Consider the following 25,043-nt stretch of genomic DNA (forward strand, 5'->3'; position numbering starts at 1 on the left):
CATTGGATCAGTCTAAAACTTTGCACATACATGGATGACATCTAGTGGCCAAAATCTAAATTGCACCTGGGCTGGAATAATACATTATGGCCTTTCTGTTGCATTTCAAAGATGGCACAAAAAAATAACGTTTGTTTTTTTCTTTGTTATGATCTTTTACCAGATCTATTGTGTTATATTCTACTACATTCCTTTCACATTTCCATGAACTTCAGTGTTTCCTTTCAAATGGGCAGCTAGATTTGGATGTGTCATTTTGGGCGAAAATTTATAAAAAGGGGCTAATCCTTAATTAATCGTGAAAAGCCCAGTAGCATTGCAGTTATTGATGGTGCGCCTGGCACCTACTACCAAACCCTGTTCAAAGGCACTTACATCTATTGTCTTGCCCTTTCACCCTCTGTATAGCACACATACACAATCAATGTATCAATCGTCTCAAGGCTTAAAAATCATTCTTTAACCTGTCTCCTCCCCATCTACACTGATTGAAGTGGATTTAACACAAATAAGGAATTATAGCTTTCAACTGGATATACAGTACCAGTTAAAAGTTTGGACACACCTACTCATTCAAGGGTTTTTCTTTATTTTTTTAAATTGTAGAATAATAATGAAAACATCAAAACTATGAAATAACACATGGAATCGTATAATAACGAAAAAAAAGTGTTAATCTAATCAATATATACACTCCTCAAAAAAATAAAGGGAACACTAAAATAACACATCCTAGCTCTGAATGAATGAAATATTCTTATTAAATATTTTTTTTTCTTTACATAGTTGAATGTGCTGACAACAAAATCACACAACAATTATCAATGGAAATCAAATTTATCAACCCATGGAGGTCTGGATTTGGAGTCACACTCAAAATTAAAGTGGAAAACCACACTACAGGCTGATCCAACTTTGATGTAATGTCCTCCTCCGACAAGTCAAAATGAGGCTCAGTAGTGTGTGTGGCCTCCTGTATGACCTCCCTACAACGCCTGGGCATGCTCCTGATGAGGTGGCGGATGGTCTCCTGAGGGATCTCCTCCCAGACCTGAACTAAAGCATCCGCCAACTCCTGGACAGTCTGTGGTGCAATGGAGCGAGACATGATGTCCCAGATGTGCTCAATTGGATTCAGGTCTGGGGAACGGGCGGGACAGTCCATAGCATCAATGTCTTCCTCTTGCAGGAACTGCTGACACACTCCAGCCACATGAGGTCTAACATTGTCTTGCATTAGGAGGAATCCAGGGCCAACCGCACCAGCATATGGTCTCACAAGGGGTCTGAGGATCTCATCTTGGTACCTAATGGCAGTCAGGCTACCTTTGGTGAGCACATGAAGGGCTGTGCGGCCCCCCAAAGAAATGCCACCCCACACCATGACTGACCCACCGCCAAACCGGTCATGCTGGAGGATGTTGCAGGCAGCAGAAAGTTCTCCACGGCGTCTCCAGACTCTGTCACGTGCTCAGTGTGAATCTGCTTTCATCTGTGAAGAGCACAGGGTGCCAGTGGCGAATATGCCAATCTTGGTGTTCTCTGGCAAATGCCAAACGTCCTGCACGATGTTGGGCTGTAAGCACAACCCCCACCTGTGGACGTCGGGCCCTCATACCACCCTCATGGAGTCTGTTTCTGACCGTTTGAGCAGACACATGCACATTTGTGGCTTGCTGGAGGTCATTTTGCAGGGCTCTGGCAGTGCTCCTCCTGCTCCTCCTTGCACAAAGGCTGAGGTAGCGGTCCTGCTGCTGGGTTGTTGCCCTCCTCCACATCTCCTGATGTACTGGCCTGTCTCCTGGTAGCGCCTCCATGCTCTGGTCACAACGCTGACAAACACAGCAAACCTTTTTGCCACAGCTCGCATTGATGTTCCATCCTGGATGAGATGCACTACCTGAGCCACTTGTGTGGGTTGTAGACTCCGTCTCATGCTACCACTAGAGTGAAAGCACCGCCAGCATTCAAAAGTGACCAAAACATCAGCCAAGGAAGCATAGGAACTGAGAAGTGGTCTGTGGTTACCACCTGCTGAACCACTCCTTTATTGGGGGTGTCTTGCTAATTGCCTATAATTTCCACCTGTTGTCTATTCCATTTGCACAACAGCATGTGGCATTTATTGTCGATCAGTGTTGCTTCCTAAGTGGACAGTTTCATTTCACAGAAGTGTGATTGACTTGGGGTTACATTGTGTTGTTTAAATGTTCCTTTTATTTTTTGAGCAGTGTATTTTAGACTATAGATTTTTCAAAGTAGCCATCCTTTGCCTTGACAGCTTTGCACACTCTTGGCATTCTCTCAACCAGCTTCACCTGGAATGCTTTTCCAACAGTCTTGAAGGACTTCCCACGTATGCTGAACACTTGTTGGCTGCTTTTCCTTCACTCTGCGGTCCAACTCATCTCAACCCATCTCAATTGGGTTGAGGTCGGGTGATTGTGGAGGCCAGGTCATCTGACGCTGCACTCCATCACACTCCTTCTTGGGCAAATAGCCCTGACACAGCCTGGAGGTGTGTTGGGTCATTGTCCTGTTGAAAAACAAATGATAGTCCCACTAAGGTACAAACCAGATGGGATGGCGTATCGCTGCAGAATGCTGTGGTACCATGCTGGTTAAGTGTGCATTGAATTCCAAATAAATCACAGTGTCAACAGCAAAGCACGCCCACACCATCACAACTTCTCCTCCATGCTTCTCACAAAGACACAGCGGTTGGAACCAAAAATCTAACATTTGGACTCATCAGACCAGGTATTCCTAAACTGCGGTATGCACAATGCCGTCGGGGGGTACACCAAATAAAAATGTGCTTCACTTATATATACACATATACAATATATTTTAAACAATATTTTTTTCCTTCACATTTTCAAACAGTCCACTTACTTTTTTCCAACGGGGCTATACTTTTGTTTTTTTTCTCTCCCGATTGGCCTCGTTTCACTGGCAAATAAAAAAAATCAAACATTCTAGTGTTCAGCGAAATAACAACACAATGTCAAATACAGGTAGCCTTGTCAAATAATTAACATCCAATCACATTGATCGTTACTCTCTCGCGGGAATTCCCCTAACAGTACATATGTAGCTGCTGCTCATGTTGGTATCACCACTGATGGTGCAAAAGCCATGACAGGGAGACATAGTGGAGTGGCAACGCACGTGCAAGCAGATACTCCCGACGCCTCTTGGGTACACTACAGCATCCACCGAGAGGCTCGTTGCCAAGGGAATGCCTGCAGTGTATGTGCAAAGTTTGACAGATAACTTGAAGAATGAGCAAGCTACATGACATTTAGTGTGAAGTCACCCAGGTACATTTGGGCAAATCGTGAAGGAGACATTTACATGACATTTTTCTGCAAGAAAATCTGTATACTTGGACTTTGAGTCAACTCTTCCAGTATCAGTAGCCATATTGTAAGTTCAACATTTGCAAAACATCTAGTTTTCATAACTTCATATTTTTGTAATAGCGTTTCAAACTAAGGATTTCATGGCTAATTGAGGTAAGAATAATTCTGATCATAGATTATGCATTTATGAACTACACATTGACACATCCAGCCCAAAGCTGGAGGTTTAAAAATGTGGTCGCCAAAGTTACGGAGCATGTCTTTAAGTGTGCATCACTCAGAAAAGACCATAGCAACATAGTCTAAATGGAACATGTAGGTCATGCGGTTATCAAGAGCCTCAAAGCTAAATCAACTCACCACAATCAATGAACCCATCCATCAAGTCATCCATGCATCACAGATGGCTTGAATTAACCAATCAATCAACCACCCAACCCATCTATTGCAGAGGACAGTAGATCCCATTCCATGCAGCCCTTCACTCACCCATAGCTCCGCATTGTTACAACATTTGGGAGGTGTACGGCGATGCAGTACGGAGCTCGATTTTGCCTCCGCAAGAGCCTCCGCAATTGCTTCCAACCCTCCATACGGAGCCTCAAGATCACACTGCCAGAGCAAGCAAAATTGGCTTTAATACTTCACACAGCAGTGAAATAACAAAATGTGTGACATTTCTGGACAACTTAATGATTGGGGGGAGTCATTTGAAGACCAAAGGGTGTTTACCATGTAAACATTGGAGACAAAGACCAATGCAGGTTGTTGACATTATGGAAGAGTGCTTGAAATCCAATAGGTTGAGGTATTCTGGCAACACACCAAGAACACAACAGCTATGTCCCCATGTGAATTAGGACAGGGGACTAATGTCTAAAGTGACATGAAACAGGTCTTGTAAATAGAAAGGGTATAGAAAACTTATCAGTGCCTGAACACAACTGTACTTTCTTCCAATTAAACTAGTCATTTCCAAGCAACTGCAAAAGGAAAGATGGTGATGTATTCTTAATCCAAGGTTGAGTGCATTTTCAAACAATGAGATGGGAAGGTGTATCCAAATGAAAAAAAAATATGTATTTCAACTGTTGTTTTACACCATAATGAAAACAACAGTATAAATACTGTTGCGAAATGACAACACATGTAACAGTGTAAACCATATACAAGACCGGATGAGTGAAAGAGTTGATTTCCGAAAGTGGCCATTTCACTAAATGGGCCGCAACTCACGGTGTAGTTTCCTTCCTGGGCCAGATAGACCGTGCACAATTCAATATGTTGGAAAGCAAGCAAAATATTGTATTAAATAAACAGTCACCCAAATTGAAATATCATTGATATTTGAGGAAAAATAACATTGACATCTTGTTTTTGCCAAAACGGTGAAAGGAAGTGTTACACGACAGTGCATGAGTAAAAGTTACACATTACACTCCAGTACTGAGTACATCATTAAAGGCTTTATTTTTATTTTTTTATTCAGGGAGATGTTTGAGCTTTCTTTTTCACATTTTCAATTTGAAAAGGGTATTATTGTGACAGAGCATTAAGACAAAACATTTTACAGCACTTTTGTAATTTACTACCAAATTGATATCTGGCTTGATCTTGATAAAAGTAATTGTTTGTTTTTAAAACATAAATCAATCAAACAAACAATTAATACTTGTGTCCGTGATTCAGGAAAAGGTTATAGCTGAAATAAAAACAGCATATTATTACTTTACAAATTAAACTCACCTTGCCAGTCTTTACAAAAAAAACCTTAGCAAGGAGGAATGACTTATTTAAATGAAAGACAATATGGTACAAGAAATTACAAAAATAATAACTTTAAATCCTTTTTACATTATTTTCTCTTCATATAAGGGCTTTGATAAGCTTGCTTCAGTTAACAAATTATCCAATAACTGAATCCAAAATACTCATTCTGGTATGTGGACATCGCAAAGTCTGTGTGAATGATATTGTTCACTATGATATGAAAGTGACCTTGCAGCCGTTTTGAAGGGGTTCTCTGTAATGTCCATTGTGACCATTAGAGAATACCTCCTGTCTCTGTGTGGGTCTGGGGGACTGAGGAGAATCAAGAGTCCCAAACTCCCGCCCTTCTAATCTGGGAAGTTCGCTTTCTGTGTTGAATCCCAGGATCTCAATTATTGAATGAGGCAAATCCTGAAAGGAAAGAAAATAAAGAAATATGTAGATTATATACAACCAAGACGTAACCAATATGTAAATCTGGACCTGCATAGTTTATTTCAATGGACTCTTATGGACTTTCAATTGAATGTACAAATTACATCCTTGACCATACCTTACAACTTCTGATCTGCATACAAATAGCCTCTGATTTGTGAAGGATTTCTTCAATGTCCAGTTTCATTGAGAGTTCATTGATGTGCTGGATTAACATACAAAACAATGACATTTAAAACTAATTCACCTGGAAAACACTACCAACAACCTTTCTTGAACGTTTTTCAACTGACAAATCAGTCCATCTGCAAATGACTGCTGTTACCTTGAGTATCTCATTGAAGCCAAAGTTTTCCTCCATGATTTTCCATTTCTCTGAGTCTAGGATGGCACAGCAGACCAGCAAATGGAAGTTTTGGCAAGGCAAGCCAGTCCACATGACCTAAGCAGAACCAGGAAGTCTTATTAACAAGACCTATCAGAATACGAAGACAAATCATGAACTCAAAAAGAAAAAGTGATAAAATCATCAACTTGAATCATTAATCAAATCTCATAGGCGAAAGGCTGACATTGATTTCCCCCTAAATTATGAGACACTTACGCTAACAGGTCAATGGTTTATGGAGAGAACAGAACTCACCTCCCACATACGAAGAACATCTGGATAACTGAGCTCCCTCTTGAAGCGGATCAGTAACCACCGGAAACAGAAATACATGTAACCTGAATCCTGCGACTCTGGAGGAACCAAAACACACAAGGAGAATTCAGAGGAAACCAAGGATGAAAGGAACATTGTTGAACTTGAATTTACAGTGCCTTCAGAAAGTATTCACACACCTTGATTTTTTCACATTTTGTGTTACAGCCTGGATTTAAAATGGAATAAATTTAGATTTTTTTTGACACAGGCCTAAACAATGTCAAAGTGGAATTATGTTCATCAACATTTTTCCAAATTCATTAAAAGTGAAAAGCTGAAATGTTTTGAGTCAATAAATATTCAACCCCTTTATGGCAAGCCTAAATAAGTTCAGAAGTAAAAATGTGCTTAACAAGTCACATAAGTTGCATAGACTCACTGTACAATAATGTTTAACATAATTCGGAATGACTACCTCATCTCTGTACCCCACACAAAATGATCTGTAAGGTCCCTCAGTTGAGCAGTGGATTTCAAACACAGATGAAATCACAAAGACCAGGGAGGTTTTCTAATTCCTCAAAAGAAGGCCACCTATTGGTAGATGGGTACATTTGTAAAATAAAAGCAGACATTGAATATCCCTTTGAACACCCAGTCACTACAAAGATACAGGTGTCCTTCCTAGCTCAGTTGCCGGTTAGGAAGGAAACCACTCAGGGATTTCACCATGAGGTCAATGGTGACTTTAAAATAGTTAGAGTTTAATGGCTGTGATAGGAGAAAACTGAGGATGGATCAACAACATTGTAGTTACTTCACAATACTAACCTAATTGACAGAGTGAAAAGGAAGCCTGTACAGAATACAAATACTCCAAAACATGCATCCTGTTCAGCGCCAAAAATGGACTTTTTGATCCATCAGCCACTGTGGCAGGTAGATTACAAAATCTATCATCCACGCAGAATTTTACCAGCCAAAATATTCTCTAACTAAAAAAAAAAAAAAAAAACAGATCAGCATGCTTTGTATAATGTTTCTAAAACAACACATGTATTACTCGTAAGCAGTAATATATGTTATATTGTTTAATTAAAAATGTTTGTGACCCAAGTCTTTTAACCAAAATATCACAGATGAGACACATTTTCTCCTGCCCCTTTAAGGGTGGGATGTTGCCGTGGTAACATGACTTTAGTGCCTGTGAGATTGAGTCGGAATTCTCTTCCATAGCAGTTGAAACTCAAACATTGAAAACAACCTAGCTTGTGAACAAAACAAAATAAATAGCCGAGAAACAAGGAAAAAGTCTAACTTCAGTAGACTTTAGTTTCAAGTTAATTAGACCAACTTTTATGCCTGTGTGCAGCACTTCTAACAATTAATCTTTCACTCAGCTCTTCACGTGCGCACGGCCCCCAGCCAGGCAGCACGAGATGGGATAGGCTATATAGGAAATGTAGTTCTTTTGACTTTGTGCAAATATTTTTACAGCTATGAAACCAAAACAGCAGAAATACTTTGAAAACATCCACAGCAACATTTATTTGACTATAAAATGTGCTCATACTTGACTATTTCTAGTCACAAATGCGAGTGAAATACTCACACTGTGGAGTCCTGACCACCCACCAACGTGGCTGGTGAAATAGACATCTTACCCATCAATGCCAAAATCGACCCGCATTTGGCAGGTGACAGGTGTTAATTTTAGATCCTGATCCTGTTTGCAACAAACCACTAAAGTAATACTGCAAAAAAATTGGCAAAGCAATTCACTTTTGGTCCTGAATACAGTGTTATGTTTGGGGTAAATCCAATACAACACATTACTAAGTACCACTCTCCACATTTTCAAGCATAGTGGTGGCTGCATTATGTTATGGGTATGCTTGCAATTGTCAAGTACTGGGGAGTTTCGGATAAAAAGAAAAAAAGAAAAAGGGAGCTAAGCACAAGCACAATCCTAGAGGAGAACCTGGTTCAGTCTGCTATCCATCAGACACTGGGAAACAAATTCAACTTTCAGCAGGACAACCTTTCACAAGGCCAAACCTACATTGGAGTTTCTTAACAAGAGAGTGAATGTTCCTGAGTGGCCGAGTTACAGTTTTGACTTAAATCTACTTGAAAATTTATGCCGAGACCTGAAAATGGTTGTCTAACAATGATCAACAACCAACTGGACAGAGCTTGAAGAATGTAAAAAAAATTAATGGGTAAATGTTGCACAATCCAGGTGTGGAAAGCTCTGACACTTACTCAGAAAGACTCACAGCTGTAATCACTGCCAAAGGTGCTTCTACAAAGTACTGACTCAGGGGTGTGAATAGTTACGTAAATTAGATTTCTGTATTTCATATTATATATCTATATATTTTATTTGCCCCCTTTTTTGTGATTACGATCTTGTCTCATCTCTCCCAACATGCTCAGGAGAGGCGAAGGTCGAGTCATGCATCCTCTGAAACATGACCCGCAAAACCATGCATCTTATCACCTGCTCGCTTAACCCGGAAGCCAGCCGCACCAATGTGTCCAAGGAAACACCGTTCAACTGATGACCGAAGTCCTCCTGCTGGTGCCCGGCCCGCCACAAGGAGTCGCAAGAGCCAAGTAAAGCCCCCCAGCCAAACCTTCCCCTAACCTGCTGGGCCAATTATGTTCCACCCTATGGGACTCCCGGTCACGGCCGGTAATGACACAGCCTGGGATCGAGCCCAAGGCTGTAGCGATGCCGCAACACTGAGATGCAGTGAATCTATTTTGAATTCAGGCTGTAACAAATTGTGGAAAAAGGGGTATGAATACTTTCTGAAGGCACTGTATACGCAAGACTGCTGTATTGATTGATAATCTGTTTAACATGACATTTAATTTACTTCTCAGGACTTGCCTCAATCTTTACAGCTTAGTACGCAAATGATAATGATGGGGGAAAAAAATATGCTTTTTCGAAGCTGAACATGAAGAGGTGAATGATAGAGGGACGGCAGGTGGTGTTGCGTACCAAGGTAGTTCCAGAAGGCCAGGTCCAGCAGCCTCAACAGAGTACTGAGCTGGATCAGTTGTGTCTTCATGCCCTGCATCTGCTCCTCAAAGTTCTGGTGCTGCACACGCGCAAAACACCACATACACACGGAGACAGACGCACAAGTTGGGTCATTAAAACAGCACACTCGGGCATATCAAAGTAAACAAGTCAAAACACACACAAAAACAGCACTAGACAAAACAATGCTACATTTCTTACCATATGATCCATGAAGGAGACAAAACACCAGAAGGCATCCACCTCATTCTCCATCACATAGAGGATCGGGGAGAGGAGGTCACTCATTCCCTGGACATACCCTGGAGACGAGTACAATTCCCATAACATGAATTAAAGGTGAACATTACAAATCCCACTGATATGCAGTTTTCAGCCGTGATTGCTGAATTAGCTATGTTACTACGGGTGAACAGCAACAATTTATTAATTATCATCATCAATAAGAAACTTCAATAGAATCTATGCCAATCAGATATAAATGAGGATATCTCCTGTACGACTTGGCAATAATGCTATCACTTACCCAGATCAAAATCATACATGCAATACGTCATCAGAATGTCGTGGAGTAACACCAGGCCTGGGTTGTCTATGCCCTCATAGAACCTGTTGGTTCGGTCTGTTCTGTTCACATCCTTCTCTGAGAAGACAAGCACATTCATAGATGATAAATAAACAACCATATATAGCCTAGTTCAGAAAGGATACACCATACTAATGGAGGCATTTCAGATGCTTCTTCAAAGCAGAATTCTCAAATCATACTACAGTAAATTCAATGCAGTAAGAGTTAAAACAAACATACGGCAATACATAAATCACCATTATTGTTAAAACAGGATTAACATGTAATCAGGGTTCTAAATTAACTATTTTCATTGGTAGCACGTGCTCAGATCTTAAAGGATGACCAGAAAAAAAGTGTTCATTTTTTACTGTAAATGACTGTCCTAGCGTTCTTAACGTCATTGGTATAGGGGGCAGCATTTTAACTTTTGGATGAAAAGCGTGCCCAGAGTAAACTGCCTGTTACTCAGTCCCAGATGCAAATATATGCATATTATTAGTACTATTGGATAGAAAACACTGAAGTTTCTAAAACTGTTTGAATGATGTCTGAGTATAACAGAACTCATATGGCAGGCAAAGACCTGAGAAAAAAATCAAACAAGGAAGTGGGAAATCTGAGGTTTGTTGTTTTTCAACTCAGCCCCTATTGAAGATAGTGGGATATTGGTCACATTGCACTTCCTAAGGCTTCCACTAGATGTCAACCATCTTCAGAAACTTGTTTGAGGCTTCTACTGTAAAGGAGGGGCTCATAAGGGCGGTTTGAGTCAGTGGTCTGGCAGAGTGCCACTAGCTTGTGACGCGCGCTTCCATTGCTTTTCTACAGACAAAGGAATTCTCCGGTTGGGACATTAGAAGATTTCTGATAAAAACATCCTAAAGATTGATTCTATACTTCGTTTGATATTTTTCTATGACCAGTAATATAACTTTTTGGAATTTTTATCCGGCCTTTCCGCTGGACTTGCACGCGTGTTTAGATTTGTTTACCACACCCTAACAAAAGGAGGTATATGGACATAAATGATCAACTATCAAACAAATCAAACATTTATTGTGGAACTGGGATTCCTGGGAATGCATTCTGATGAAGATCAAAAAGGTAAGTGAATATTTATAATGCTATTTCTGACTATTGCTGATTACACAATATATTTTTGGCTGCTTTGGTCTCTGAGCGCTGTACTCAGATTATTGCATGGTGTGCTTTTTCCATAAAGTTTTATTGAAATCTGACACAGCGGTTGCATTAAGGAGAAGTTTATCTAAAGTTCCATGTATAACAGTTGTATCTATTATCAATGTTTATGATGTGCATTTCTGTAAATTGATGTGGCTCTCTGCATAATCACTGCATGTTTTGGAACTACTGAACATAACACGCCAATGTAAAATGCGATTTTTGGATATAAATATGCACTTTATCGAACAAAACATACATGTAATTGTGTAACATGAAGTCCTATGAATGAACGAGAATTTTATCTTTAAAATGGTGCCTAATACTTGTGTGTTTGAGAAATTTGATTTAAGAGATTTGTTTGAATTTGGCGCCCTGCAATTTCACTGGCTGTTGGCAAGGGGTTCAGCTATTGTCATCAGTTGTTACCTTGATGATGTAGAATGCATCACTAGAGAGTGGGCAAGACATAATGAAACAACTTTTAAAAATTGTATTCAAAGTGAAACTGCAAACATATCAAGGCATCATGCTGTGAAGATGTTTCTCAGCAGCAGGGACAGGGAGAACAGTCAGGATCGAGGGAAGATGAACAGAGCAAAGTACAAAGAGATCCTTTATGAAAACTTGCTCCAGAGCGCTCAGGACCTCAGACTGGGGTGAAGGTTCACCTTCCAACAGGACAACAACCCTAAGCACACAGCCAAGACAAAGCAGGAGTGGCTTTGGCACAAGTCTCTGAATGTCCTCTGCCCAGCCAGAGCCCGGACTTGAACCCGATCTAACATCTCTGGAGAGACTTGAAAATAGCTATGTAGCGACGCTCACCATCCAACCCGACAGAGCTTGAGAGGATCTGCAGAGAAGAATGGGAGAAACACCCCAAAACCAGGTGTGCCAAGCTTCTAGCGTCATACCCAAAAAGACTCAAAGCTGAAATTGCTGCAAAAGGTGCTTCAACAAAGTACTGAGTAAAGGGTCTGAATACTTGTGTAAATGTGATATTCCGGAATTTGCTAAAATGTATAAAAACCTGTTTTTGCTTTGTTGTTATGGGGCATTGTGTAAATTGATGAGGGGGGAAAAAAGTTTAATCTATTTTAAAATTGTATTAAAATTGTATTAAAAAATGCAACAGGTAGGTGATCAACAACCTTCATTGTATTTAAAAGTGCAACTGCAAACTAAACTGTTATCCATTACAGTATTCAGCTAACAGATAGCTTTTTAAAAATTATGTAGGTAATATTGTTTTAACAAGGCAACATGCTGACTATGAACTTATACTTGGATATTTAAATAAATGTTTAGTCTCCTCTCACAATATCTAGTCAATTTCTTTCCTCTAGAATCTAGCTAATAAAATCAACTTGCTGTTAAGGTTTAGAGTAGGAACTCCGGATAGCTTCTGCAATGGTGCCAATAATGATTGCGCAGGACACTGTTTCCATATGTCAGGTTGATTTGTAATCCATTATTTTTCTGGGTACGAAGCATGGTCTGGATTTGGTAAAAACATGGTAGTAGACGTAGTGATGTTGCTCCTGCCATGATGCCCTTATCCCGGGCAATTGATGTGCTTTTGGCTTGTTTTTTTCAGGCTGGTGGACCCAGGAGCAAAATAAGTCTTCCCTGCTGCTACTTTCGACAGTACTCAGAACATTTTTCTGCTAGTTTTCTCCATAAAATCACTTGAAATCGTGAAGAAACCCCTCAAACATGAACACTGAACAAAAAATATAAATGCAACCTGAGTCAAGATCACTTTGAGTCAAAATGCAAGCTGGGATCCATCGCTCAGATTTTTTATTTTTTACTTAACTATACAAAATATAAGCCTACGCAACATTAACTAATTAAAAACCATTCTGTAGCAATGAGGTTTGTGCAGTAGGCTACAGGCCCAATACATCATCACTGCATATTGGCATTTCTTATATTGCCGTGCCAATGTAGCTCTTCAGATCATTTTGAAATTATATTTAACATTTAGGTTTCTGATCCCACTGGTAACAGATACTTTGCTGTATTACTTGTGAGGCACAGCTAAGTGAGCATAATATTTTTTTACTTTATTTTTTTTTATTGGACCGATGTCCTGCATCTGATGGTCAGTCTGGGGGGAGGGAGGGAGCAGCAGTGAGGCTGTCCCTCATCCGACTAACCGTGATTCACCCTCCGCTGAGAAAAAAGTACAGTCTTCCAGCTTATGGAGAAACTCAAGTCGCACTGCATTATTTCTGCCTCATGTACTAATTAATGTTGTTACTCCTATGACCTGAGAAAGTGAGATATTATGAAAAAAAGACAAGCCGCTAATAATAACTCAAACTTATCAGAACACTTTGCTATATTCATTCATTGCAGCTGCAGTGCTGGTTGCTAATATGGCTTGTGAAGGTGTTGAACAAAGTGTTGACAGTTGTGAATTACCACTTAAACATGAACTTGCACATAAAATCGGAAGCTTTTTGCTGTAGTTGAGTCTAGTTATGGTTTTAAAAGTTTCGCAATCTCACAGTATCAACTTCGCTGTGTGTTCGATGCTTCTTCTTACAGCCTATAGCTCAAGGAAACGGTTCTCCCTTCAGAAACATGAAATTGTTCAAAATGGGAGGGGGGAGAAGAAAAAAAAGCCTTCCCAGCGCTAGTTCTGCTGAAACACGTGTACATCCCACCAACAGCGAAAACATGTATAGGAACAAGGCTTTATCGTTGTTGTGTTGAAAAAAAAAATGTTTACAGTCAAAAGTTTGGACACCTACTCATTCAATGTTTTTTCTTTATTTTCACAATCTACATCGAATTGCTGCAAAGAAACCACTACTAAAGGACACCAATAAGAAGAAGAGACTTGCTTGGGCCAAGAAACACGAGAAATGGATATTAGACCAGAGGAAATCTGTCCTTTGGTTTGACGAATCCAAATTTGAGATATTTGAGATATTTGGTTCCAACTGGTGTCTTTGTGAGACGCAGAGTGGGTGAACGGATGATCTCCGCATGCCTGGTTCCCACCGTGAAGCGAGGAGGTGGTATGATGGTGCTTAGCTAATGACACTGATTTATTTCAAATTCAAGGCACATTTAACCAGCATGGCTACCACAGCATTCCGCAGCAATATGCCATACCATCTGGTTCTCTGCTTAGTGGGAGTATCATTTGTATTTCAACAGGACAATGACCCAACACACCTCCAGGCTGTGTAAGGGCTATTTGACCAAGAAGGAGTGCAAAATCAGATCTGGCCTCCACAATCATCCGACCCAACCCCAATTGAGATGGTTTGGACCGCAGAGTGAAGGAAAAGCAGCCAACAGGTGCTCAGCAAATGTGGGAACTCCTTCAAGACGGTTGGAAAATCAATCCAGGTGAAGCTGGTTGAGAGAATGCCAAGAGTGTGCAAAGCTGTCAAGGCAAAGGTTGACTACTTTGAAGAATATATCTTGAATTGTTTAAACACTTTTTTGGTTACTACATGATTCCTTTCCATATGTGTTATTTCAGTGTTGATGTCTACAGTATTATTCTACAATGTAGAAAATATTAAAAAATCAATAAAAACCCCGAATGAGTTGGTGTATCGAAACCTTTGACTGGTACTGTAAATGTTTGGTGATGGACAAGATCGACCAGTGGATTGGTTGGTGACCACTTACATAAAGTGTTGGTTCAATGTTTCATGAGCTGAAATAAATATACCTAAAAGCGCTCTCCCCAATTTTGTGCACAAATTTGTTTACATCCCTGTTAGTGAGCATTTCTCTTTTTCTAAGACAATCCATCCACCTGACAAGTGTGGCATATGAAAAAGCTGATTAAACAGCATGATCATTACACAAGTTCACCTTGTGCTGGGGACAATAAAAGGCCACTAAAATGTGCAGTTGTGTTACAACACCATGCCACAGATGTCACAAGTTGAGGGAGTGTGCAATTGGCATGCTGACTTCAGGAATGTCCACCTCAGCTGTTAACAGAAAATTGAATGTTAATTTCTCTACCATAAGCCGCTTCGTGTTATTTTATAGAATTTTGCAGTAAGTCCAACCCGGCATCAACTGCAGACCATGTGCAACCACACCAGCACAGGACCTCCACATCCGGCTTCTTCACCTGCGGGATCGTCTGAGACCAGTCACCCAGGCTGATGAAACTGTTGGTTTGCACAACTGAAAAGTTATTCACAAACTGTCAGAAAGCATCTGTGTGCTCATCGTCCTCACGAGGGTCTTGACCAGACTTCAGTTTGGTGTCACAGCTGACTTCAATGGGCAAATGCTCATCTTCGATTGCCACATGCACACTCTTCACGGATAGCCACTTGTGCTCTTCACGGATTAATCCCGGTTTCAACAGTAGCGGGCAGATGGCAGACAGCGTGTATGGCGTCGTGTGGGCGAGCGGTTTGCTGATGTCAAACAGTGCCCCAAGGAGGCGGTGGGGTTTTGGTATGGGCAGGCATAAGCTACGGACAACGAACACAATTGCATTTCATCGATGGCAATTTGAATGCACAGAGATCCCGTGGCGAGATCCTGAGGCCCATTGTTGTACCATTAATCTGCCGACATCACCTCATGTTTCTGCATGATAATGCAGAGCCCCATGTCACAAGGATCTGTACACAATTCCTGGATGCTGAAAATGTCCCAGTTCTTCCATTGCCTGCATACTCATATATATCCAGCATTTTTGCACAGCCATTGAAGAGTGCGACAACATTCCACAGGCCACAATCAATATCCTGATCAACTCTATGCTAAGGAGATTTGTCGCACGGCATGAGGCAAATGGTGGTCACACCAGATAGTGACTGGTTTTCTGATCAGATTCATATCTGTATTCCCAGTCATGTGAATTCCATAGATTAGGGCCTAATGAATTTATTTAAATTGACTGATTTCCTTACATGAACTGTAACCACTTGAAATGGTTGCATTTAGATTTTTGTTCAGTGTGGATCTTTTTCAGAGGTCGATCGGTAGCAGCATTTCCTATAGCATCATCTTCTTCCGGTTGGTAATTTTCATCATTCGTTTTTTGTTAGAGAAAGCTTAAAATTCCGCTGCGTTTCATTGTTGTTGCAAAGCTTGCTAGCCAATGCCATTATTTAGCTGACAAAAGGGGCGGCACAGTTTTGGAGGGAAAGTTTGCGTAAAAAAGGATTGGTTGTGCCTGGCTTGTGATTGGTTTAATTAGCTACGTTTTAAGAATTTGTAGCATTATGATTGGTCATGATTTGTAAACAATGTATCAGCCTGTCTTGTTTGAGCAGTGAAGAGAATTGTGGCGAAATATTGTTATGAATTTAGTTTTTTTTATTAGATAATTATTTTGTGGTACAGTGCTACCAAAATAAAAGTACTGGTCACACAGCAAAAATGTTTAGTCAAGTGCAACCAATTTGGTAATGTGTGTACTGTTGTCTCCAGCTGATAACAGCCTGATAAGACAGCAGGGTGAATGGGATCGACATTTACCTATCAGGCTCCTGAAGTCTCTTAACCTGGAGTTCTTCCTCTCCTGCTCCTCACTCACCGACTTCCACTGGAGCTTCATCCTGAAGTACTCATCCCTTATTCACCAGGGAGAAAACAAAAAGGAAACACCTCACTCGGACACTTGACTCATTTCACTCACATAGCCTATGCTGGTTAACAAAGGAAAATATCAACAAAGGCTGATCATCACTGTAAGACCACATTGGCCACTTTGATTAGTGGTGATAATACATTTGTTATAATAAAACAGCCGTTTCAAATATGTCTGTCTATCTTGGTAAAGCACACATACGTTTTCCTCCTCTGTAGGCCTTTCCTCTCCTCGTAGGTGCTGTCCCAGGGGTAATACCCCAGCAGAAACTTCCAGGCCTCTTTCCTCACCGCATGGCACAAGCCCTGCAGGATCAAGACATCATTTAGAATAATTACTTCTTTTTTTTACCCAGAAATGAAAGTTACCACAAACTAATATAGAGGGCCAGTTTCCCAGACACAGATGATAAGAAGCCTAGTCCGGGACTAAAAAGCATGTCAGTTCAATAGAGATTCTCCATTGAAAGGTCATTTTAGTCCAGAACTAGGCTTAATCTCTGTCGGGGAAACCAGCCCAGAGAGTTTCACTGGAGAAGGTGCTTTACCAGGTCCTCTTAATCTCCCCATAAATTCAACATACCCCTTTGAATATTATTTTCTTGAGGTGAGGGACATTTTTCATCCTTCCTCCCTTCTCCTGGTGCTCAGCCCAGTCCTCTGCAGACAGTGGCTGCCTCCTCGTCACCTCTGGCCTTGCTCCCAGGTCGATCTGAGACAAACAAATCCCTAAACAATAAGATCAGGCACTCTTCTGCACTGTAAGGATGTTCAAAGAGAAACTCCAGTTGAAGACAGACAGAACCGATACCACTGTCAAATAATCCATTCATAGGCACTGGACCAGGGTTGGCCAAGCCTCCTCCTGAAGAGTTACTGGGTGCCCAGACTTGATTTAACTCTGCTCTAACTAGGCTGGACAATAGAACGAGTCAAAACTCACCCAAGGCTGAAAAAATAACATTGGCTGGAGTGACAAACATAGGCTAGAAAGAACACTAGCGCAATGCCATAGCAAATTAATTGAAAGGAACTGTCACTGAGCACCTTCTGACTGGAGTGACAAACATTTTAACCTTTTTATTTTACCACTACAATCTGTTTTTAGGACAAAACTGAAAAATAACAACTCATGTAGGAAGTAAACATCCGCTCATCGATAGTGTCAAGTGTGCTTATGTCTTTTTCCACATTTTGTTACACTATCGCCTTATTCTAAAATGTATGATTGATGAGGGAACAAAACTATCTACACACAATACCCCATAATGACAAAGAAAAAACAGGTTTACACACATTTTTGGTAATTTAATAAAAAATTCTCATTTAACTGAGCTAAAAATAAAAACATGTAATATCACATTTACATAAGTATTCAGACCCTTTACTCAGTACTCAGTACTGAAGCACTTTTGGCAGCGATTACAGCATCGAGTCTCCTTGGGTATAACGCTACAACCTTGGCACACCTGGTTTTGGGGAGTTTATCCCATTCTTCTCTGCAGATCCTCTCAATCTCTGTCAGGTTGGATGGGGAGCATTGCTGCACAGCTATTTTCAGGTCTCTCCAGAGATGTTCGATCGAGTTCAAGTCCGGGCCACTCAAGGACATTCAGAGACTTGTGCCAAAGCCACTCCTGCTTTGTCATGGCTGTGTGTTTAGGGTTGTTGTCCTGTTAGAAGGTAAACCTTCACCGCAGTCTGAGGTCCTGAGCAGGTTTTCATTAAGGATCTCTGTACTTTGCTCCGTTCAGCTTTCCCTCGATCCTGACAAGTCTCCCAGTCCCTGTCGCTGAAAAATATCCTCACAGCATGATGCTGCCACCACCATGCTTCACCGTAGGCAAGTTGGTGACATCGTGCTAAATAGAACTAATAGGAGCTGGCAGGGAGAAAAATGCCCTAAAATAAAGGACAGTTTATTCACGACAACTTAAAAAAACTACAGCAAGCAGCTGGGATATATGGTAATATTATGAAACTGGGCTCCATAGCAGATGCAATGAACTAGTTATCAGAAAAGGGGCATTTTGTCCCAGCCTAGTCTAACACACCTCACAACAACAGCCCTACATCTGGAACAAAGCCTGCACACTCAGTAGCTGTCCATGTTGGACGGTTGGCCTGTTTCTTCCCTTTCGGACCCACACAGCATCTTGGGGTGCCAGGGCTCATGGCCAGAGGTGCTGTTATGTCACACTCTCCATCCACTCACCCTGGTGATGACCTCGAAGCCCGGCTCCTCCTGCTGGTTGATCTCTAGGCCAGGGATGACCTCTCCCAGTCCCAGGATGTCCAGGTCAACCATCTCCTCCGGGGGACGCTGCTGCTGCTCCAGCTCTGGGCCACGGAACGCATCGAAGATGTAGTTGGTGACCTTGGAGAAGCCCCCCAGGGTCGTCACGTACGGATCATTCTTGAGCTTCTGTAAGGGAAAACATGTCTTATGACGGCAAAAATATGCTTTTATTCCTCCCTTGTAGATGTACGTGCTAGTTTTACTTCATGGTAAGCACTGCAGTCATTCTGGTTAACCAGGCTAGGTAAGTGCCGTATGTTTGACTATGACAACCATTTGTACTATAGTCGCCTCTTACAGTAACAAGGCCGTAGTTGTTGTCATCCAGAAGGTTCTCGAAGGACTGAGACAGAGCTCTGTTGGGAGTGCTGACCAGCAGGCAGGTTTCATCATCGGGGGCCCTGAAAACATACGAGGAAATAATGTATATCCATTCTCGACATCAACCTAAAGTTAGAGATCCGGAACCTATGAGTGAGCATGCATTTTAGACAAAGGTGTTCATATCAAGGCTGTATGAGGGGAAGAGACCCAACAAGACAATAATAAGGCATAATCCTCAGAAACATTCAAGTGTGCTCTATCCTTCATGCAAAGCAGGTAAAGCACCCTGATAGCCTCAATATCCAAACTCATTCATATTTTTTAAAGGGTTAACAGTTAGTCACAAAAATACAATATTTATTGGAAGACATGGTACAGGGTGAGATATCATTCATTGCCAATTCTCTGTTCTAACCAGATGACTGGCTGAAAATGGACGGCCGGCACTTAAAGGTGGGTGTGTACTTTGCAGAAATTGCTCCGCCATTTCCTGGTTGCAAAAATTTGAATAATTCACCTGATTTCAGTTTGTGACAAAACAATGTATAGTGTAGATAATCATTTTACCATCTAAATCTCTGTTTAATATATTTTCCATAAGCAAAAATATTGTATTTTCAGCTGGTGTACAAAATTGAAAGTAAAAGACGCAAAAACAGAACTTAAGAATGGGAAGCATAGAAATAGCACATACAGAGCAGAGCTACCAACTTGCTTTCAGTCAGGACAGATATATAACTATCATTTGTGTGAATTTTATTGGGTTGCCTAAAAAGTTACATATTGCAGCTTTAATTGAAAATAGTCATTTTGAAAGGCCTTGATAAGAATTTCAACAGCTATATGCGCTGACAGAAAGAGGAGCACAGTGCCTCTATAGGGGGAATTATATGATGTGATATTTGGCTCAAACAGAAAGCCTGGCTTTTCAAATCAACATTATTTTAATGTCCAGTAGCCAAAGGCACAATCGTGGTCATATCCGTAAGCCATGCTAGTTCATGCATCTTTATATCTCCCCTAACTAATATTTTAATCTCGTGCACCAATCGCGCATGCGGTGTGCTTTTGAGAATGGTGTTATCCCGTTAAATGCATTATGGAACATTGCGTGTAGCCTAAAGCCATGTGCGCATTGCTAAACTAAAAATATGAAGAAATAAAATCTTCATCAACATCTTAAGCTAAAAAGTCCAATCTGTTGCATCAGCCTCATTGCTTTTTAAAAAAAAGTTTGATGTGCAGTGATTTAATTAATTTTGGATCTGTCTTATGCATCTTTTTTATTATTGTCCCAGAGAGGACGGGACGCCATTAATTTTGAGCCCTGGAGGGAAATATTTTATACAGACAAAAAAGTTTTTGGTTGTAATTGTAACGTTTCAATAGATTTTACAGGTTACTAAGGGTGGCCCACCTTCCGCCACAAAAGCTTAAAAGCCTATTCAAGCCAAAGGGCAGAGTGCAGCCTACATTTGTGTCTGATTCTCTATGATAAAAAAAGATAGTAATGCATTTTATTTTGTCAGGTGGTTTCTTGCATCATACAGTGATGTAAAAATGGTGTTAGACCTTTTTATTTTTGGACAAGTGATTTGAGCTTTCGGACAAGTACAACTTTTTTTTTTTAACTGTACTACTTGTCCGAAAGACAAGAGCCAAAAAAAAGTTAATGTCAAGCTGTATACACTCAGTGTTTTTAATTTTGAGTCATTGTCCACTGTTGCACCATTCACTGGCCTTTGGAAGAACATACAGTAGTAATCATCAAAATAATCATCCTGTGATTCAAATGGGCTCAGAGGATCCCTCTGCTGGTGATTCACCACACTGTACTCACTACAGTCACATTACCAGGCCTACATAACATTGTCAGAGGTTGTTTGGCGTCCACGATTGCACTTAGAAACTAAAATGTAATCATGCAATAACCATGGTATCGAATGGAATCAGAATATATTAATGTCTGATCCTGGTTCCTTTAAGTTTTTTACTAGCCACTTTTTCCTGAAAACTTCTGCTGGCTCTTTGGTTTCTACTGTAAAGCACTTGACCACTGCAGATGTGAAAAGGGCTTCATAAATCAATTGGATTGGTTGATCAATCGTTAAATAACAACTTTTTTCCCAGAACCAGTTGGACAAGTTTAGCAGACCAGAATGCTGAAGCACTCACTCAGTGATCAACGCATATCTCCTCAAGCAGTCCAGGAAGTCTTCACTACCCCCTTGGTGGAAGTGGAGAACTGGCAGGGAGGTGGGGGACTCCTTCAGTCTGAACATCAGGCGGGACGAGCCCTCCTCCTTCACTGTGATAGACCTCAGGTCCCACACACTGAAGGTGAAGGCCCACTTGCTTTTCTCATGCGTGTGGTTCAATGCACCTGGAAGAAAGCAAAGAAATTAATCCAATTTCATTCTGACCTCAACATACAATTCAAACTATGTTCAGTCCTTAATAAACCATAGTGGAGATTTACAAAAGGAAAGCCCAAACCTTGGCAAGAGATTCTCATTTCAAACCCACTTCACACAATTTAGTAAACTTCTGCTGTAAGTGAACTTGTGTGTTAAGGGAACCCATCTGAACAAAGCTCATGTTACATCTTTTGGTATCACCCGGCATCGGGTGAGTTACAACAAATCCACCCAATTGTCTACCCACCCTCTCCGTTGGAGCAGGGTTTCCTCTTAGGAAAGGAGACTGCGTTGATCATGTCCCAATCAGTCTCGTAGCTCTGCTGCTGCTCTACCACCGCCTGCTGAGGAGTCAACCTCTCCTCCCCGGGACACTGGGCCCACTCCATCACCGAGCTGGAATCCTGGGGGAATAGAATGGATTCACCTCGTAAATAACATGATGAAATCAAGTCTTTACACATCATCATCATCATTCAAATTCTAAAAGCTTAAAACAGATGTGTGAATGGTGTTGCTAAATACTGGAATACTTGAATTAGCTGAATCATATAGAATGTTTATGGAATGTTGGTTCATGGAAGAGTTATTGGAAGGCGGCTGTTTGAAGAGACTATCCCGATCTGCCACGGTTAACAATTTTGACAAATACACACAAATCTTCAGTAAAGTTCTGTCTGATAATATCCTTAGTTAAATGCATTACCGGTTTTCTTTGCAATTTACATAGCGATATAATGCACAAAGTTACTGAACAATTGGTTGGCATTTTGGTGAATTAAACATTACAAAAGAAATGTCAAACCTTGCCAGCACACAACATGTTGGATGGATCAACAGTGTCCTCCAAAGGTTTGTATTCCACGATAGTTTCACCATCCTGGTAATCATTAAAAACACAATAAGCATACAGACAAGGTCCTGGAATTCAATAACTGAAATGCAGTCAACAACAACTCATGAACAGATATCAACCTTATCAATGAGCCGTAGGAACCCAGAAACAAGGAGATCTGGCTCTTCGCCGTCTTCGTTCCAGTGTATGAAAACACCTTCATGTTCAAATAAAACCTGAAGAAAAACACAATACAGCAGGAAAATCAGCTATGGTACCAATGGGTGAATTTATTTTACATTCTACCTAAAAATCTCTCTCAATACACTAGCCAACAACAGTATTTAGCTGTATAGTAACGTTAAATCCATGAGTACTGGCCACAAAAAAAAGAGAGACCACCAGACAGCTAGCTAGGGAATCCAGAGAATGTAACTAACTGGTCAGCTAGCGGGTGAGCAAGTGAGGTAGCAACTAGACCTGCAACGAGCTAACGTTAGATGCTAACTGAGCAGTCACTTGGCCGATGTATGATTGTTTTTTCAAACTACCAGAGGAAACTGATAGTATCAGGTAGTTATTTACAACACACACACAGGTTCATGAAATTCAACTACCGAGATGTACTTATATGCGTTCGTGGCATTGTTGTGAGCTGGAAGATAGTTAGCTGGCTCCCTAGCTAGTTTAGCAAGGAAAAACAGCTGATGGACACCACCACAAAGTGGATCAGCTCAAGCGTTTGTATCAATAGAATCTCCTTCCCCACGGTTATATTCACATTTAGTGATAGATGCATCTAATTACGGAAAAAAACGGAGAATAAAGGCGCAAAGACGATATTCCAAAAGTTGTGCATTTTCAGTACCTTGGGAGGAGTATCAGCCGCCATATCGCCTGCTTGCACTCAAGACGACGTTGCACAGTGCAGCTCACGTGCCTGACAGCTTCAACAACAGTGACAAGTCATCTTCCGCATTTCCGGGCAGCGCAAGCGCAGTTAGCTCAGGCGTTACCACGCAGACGTGTAGCTGCTGATGGTTAATTGCAGCTACTGTGGTCCTGTGGAATTGGCGTTTTTTCACAAGCAGTCTTTTAATGTGCTGGGCTTTGTGGTACAAACACAACTTTTTCACCTCATAAATGTTTTATATGGAATAATGGGGCGATACCAAAACATTGTCCTAGTCAGCTAAGTAGTTAGTATTAGTGGGAATATGTTAACACAGAGAGCATTAATTGAAAGAAACAGCTATACCTAGTGGGATAAAATCTTTACTACAGAATAAAGCATGTTCTGGAAAATCTCCTATTGTAAGCGATATCCCGGTGAATGGCATAGGTTTACTAGATAAGAAATTCAATAATCGGTTATTAAGGGATATTTTCTACGGAAATTCTATTCCTTCTGCTATATTTTGTTGGCCTTCATCGTTTGATGGTAACATGCTTGGCTCACTCAACATAAATTTATGGTGACCATAAATGTAAGATTATCCATAGAGTCTACCTGTATAATAGCTTGATTTCTAAATACTGTATATACTCGATGTTGCCAGTGAATGCAGTTTTTGTGAACTACAAACTGAATCTGAACACTTATTTTGCAATTGTTTACATAACGAGGTGTTCTGGACTGATGTGAAACGATATTTTGGTAGCAAAATGCATACAAGTTTAACATATTATTTCACTACACTGATTACACAATTGAACGTCATTATGTCATGTATCTCTTTATTTTGTGGGAAAACTGTTAATTCACGAATAAAAATCTATGAAGAAAAGGCCCTTAAAAAAACCCCACTGATTTGGACAATTATTTAGAATCATTAAAACGTATGCAAAACAAAATGTCTCAAAAATTATATTCGCTACATTTCTGTATTTAATTTGATATAATGTGGATTTGTTTTTATTTATTTTTCCTCTTTGTTATTTCTTTGTGGAATCCCTTTGGTTGTTCTGTCTTTTTTTGTTTTGCGTGTTATGTGGCGGGAACAGGACCCGGAAGTAGGACAGACGGAGGTTGAGGTGGCGGAAGCAGAAGTGTTGTTTGAAGCTGAAAGCGCGTAAAGTACTGTCAGTGAGAAATATGAGTGGACAACAGTGAAGTCCAAGAAAGGAACAAAAAGGGCTCAAATTGTTGTGGGAAATTAGCCTGATGAATCACTGCTTGTTGGAGTACGTTTTCTGGATCAGATATTTATTTAGGAAACCCTTTTGATATCACAAGGGTGCTGAAGAAGGCTCTGGGAAAAGCGGATGCAGTCTAAGTAACCAGGAGTGGTATGATGTTGATATCGTGTGTGTCTAAAGAGCAAAAGGAGCGTGCATTGTGGCTAACAACATTAATGATGCATGAAGTGGACAACTTTGATTTTCGGAGCAGGGCACCGGTAAAAGGTCCCATTGGACCTTGATAATCAATATCTTAGGCAAAAAAATCCAAGAGTAGTTAATACATGTCGCTTGACCGATATGGAGAATGGGATAAAGGAGCAATGATTTTATTGATGTATTATATTAAGTTAAAATAAGTGTTCATT

The 25,043-nt window shown here is 40.7% G+C and overlaps 1 protein-coding gene across 1 annotated transcript; it reads right to left on the bottom strand.

Moving 5' to 3' along the window:
- Positions 1-4,694: 4,694 nt before the first annotated feature.
- Positions 4,695-23,505, bottom strand: LOC139408088 (TBC1 domain family member 15-like). Its single transcript, XM_071151899.1, has 17 exons — positions 23,363-23,505; positions 22,635-22,730; positions 22,465-22,539; positions 21,907-22,063; positions 21,418-21,625; positions 19,217-19,319; positions 18,835-19,044; positions 17,203-17,331; positions 16,822-16,925; positions 16,509-16,603; positions 9,798-9,914; positions 9,473-9,573; positions 9,230-9,329; positions 6,214-6,311; positions 5,896-6,012; positions 5,689-5,775; positions 4,695-5,546 (listed from the first exon to the last, which is right to left on the bottom strand). Exons 1-17 carry the CDS (start codon positions 23,384-23,386, stop codon positions 5,346-5,348), a joined length of 2,022 nt encoding a protein of 673 aa, XP_071008000.1. The 5' UTR covers positions 23,387-23,505; the 3' UTR covers positions 4,695-5,345.
- Between the last annotated feature and the right edge of the window lie 1,538 nt (positions 23,506-25,043).

The sequence above is a fragment of the Oncorhynchus clarkii genome, chromosome 1 (genome assembly GCF_045791955.1).
Source record: "Oncorhynchus clarkii lewisi isolate Uvic-CL-2024 chromosome 1, UVic_Ocla_1.0, whole genome shotgun sequence".
In the NCBI taxonomy this organism is placed as follows: domain Eukaryota; kingdom Metazoa; phylum Chordata; class Actinopteri; order Salmoniformes; family Salmonidae; genus Oncorhynchus; species Oncorhynchus clarkii.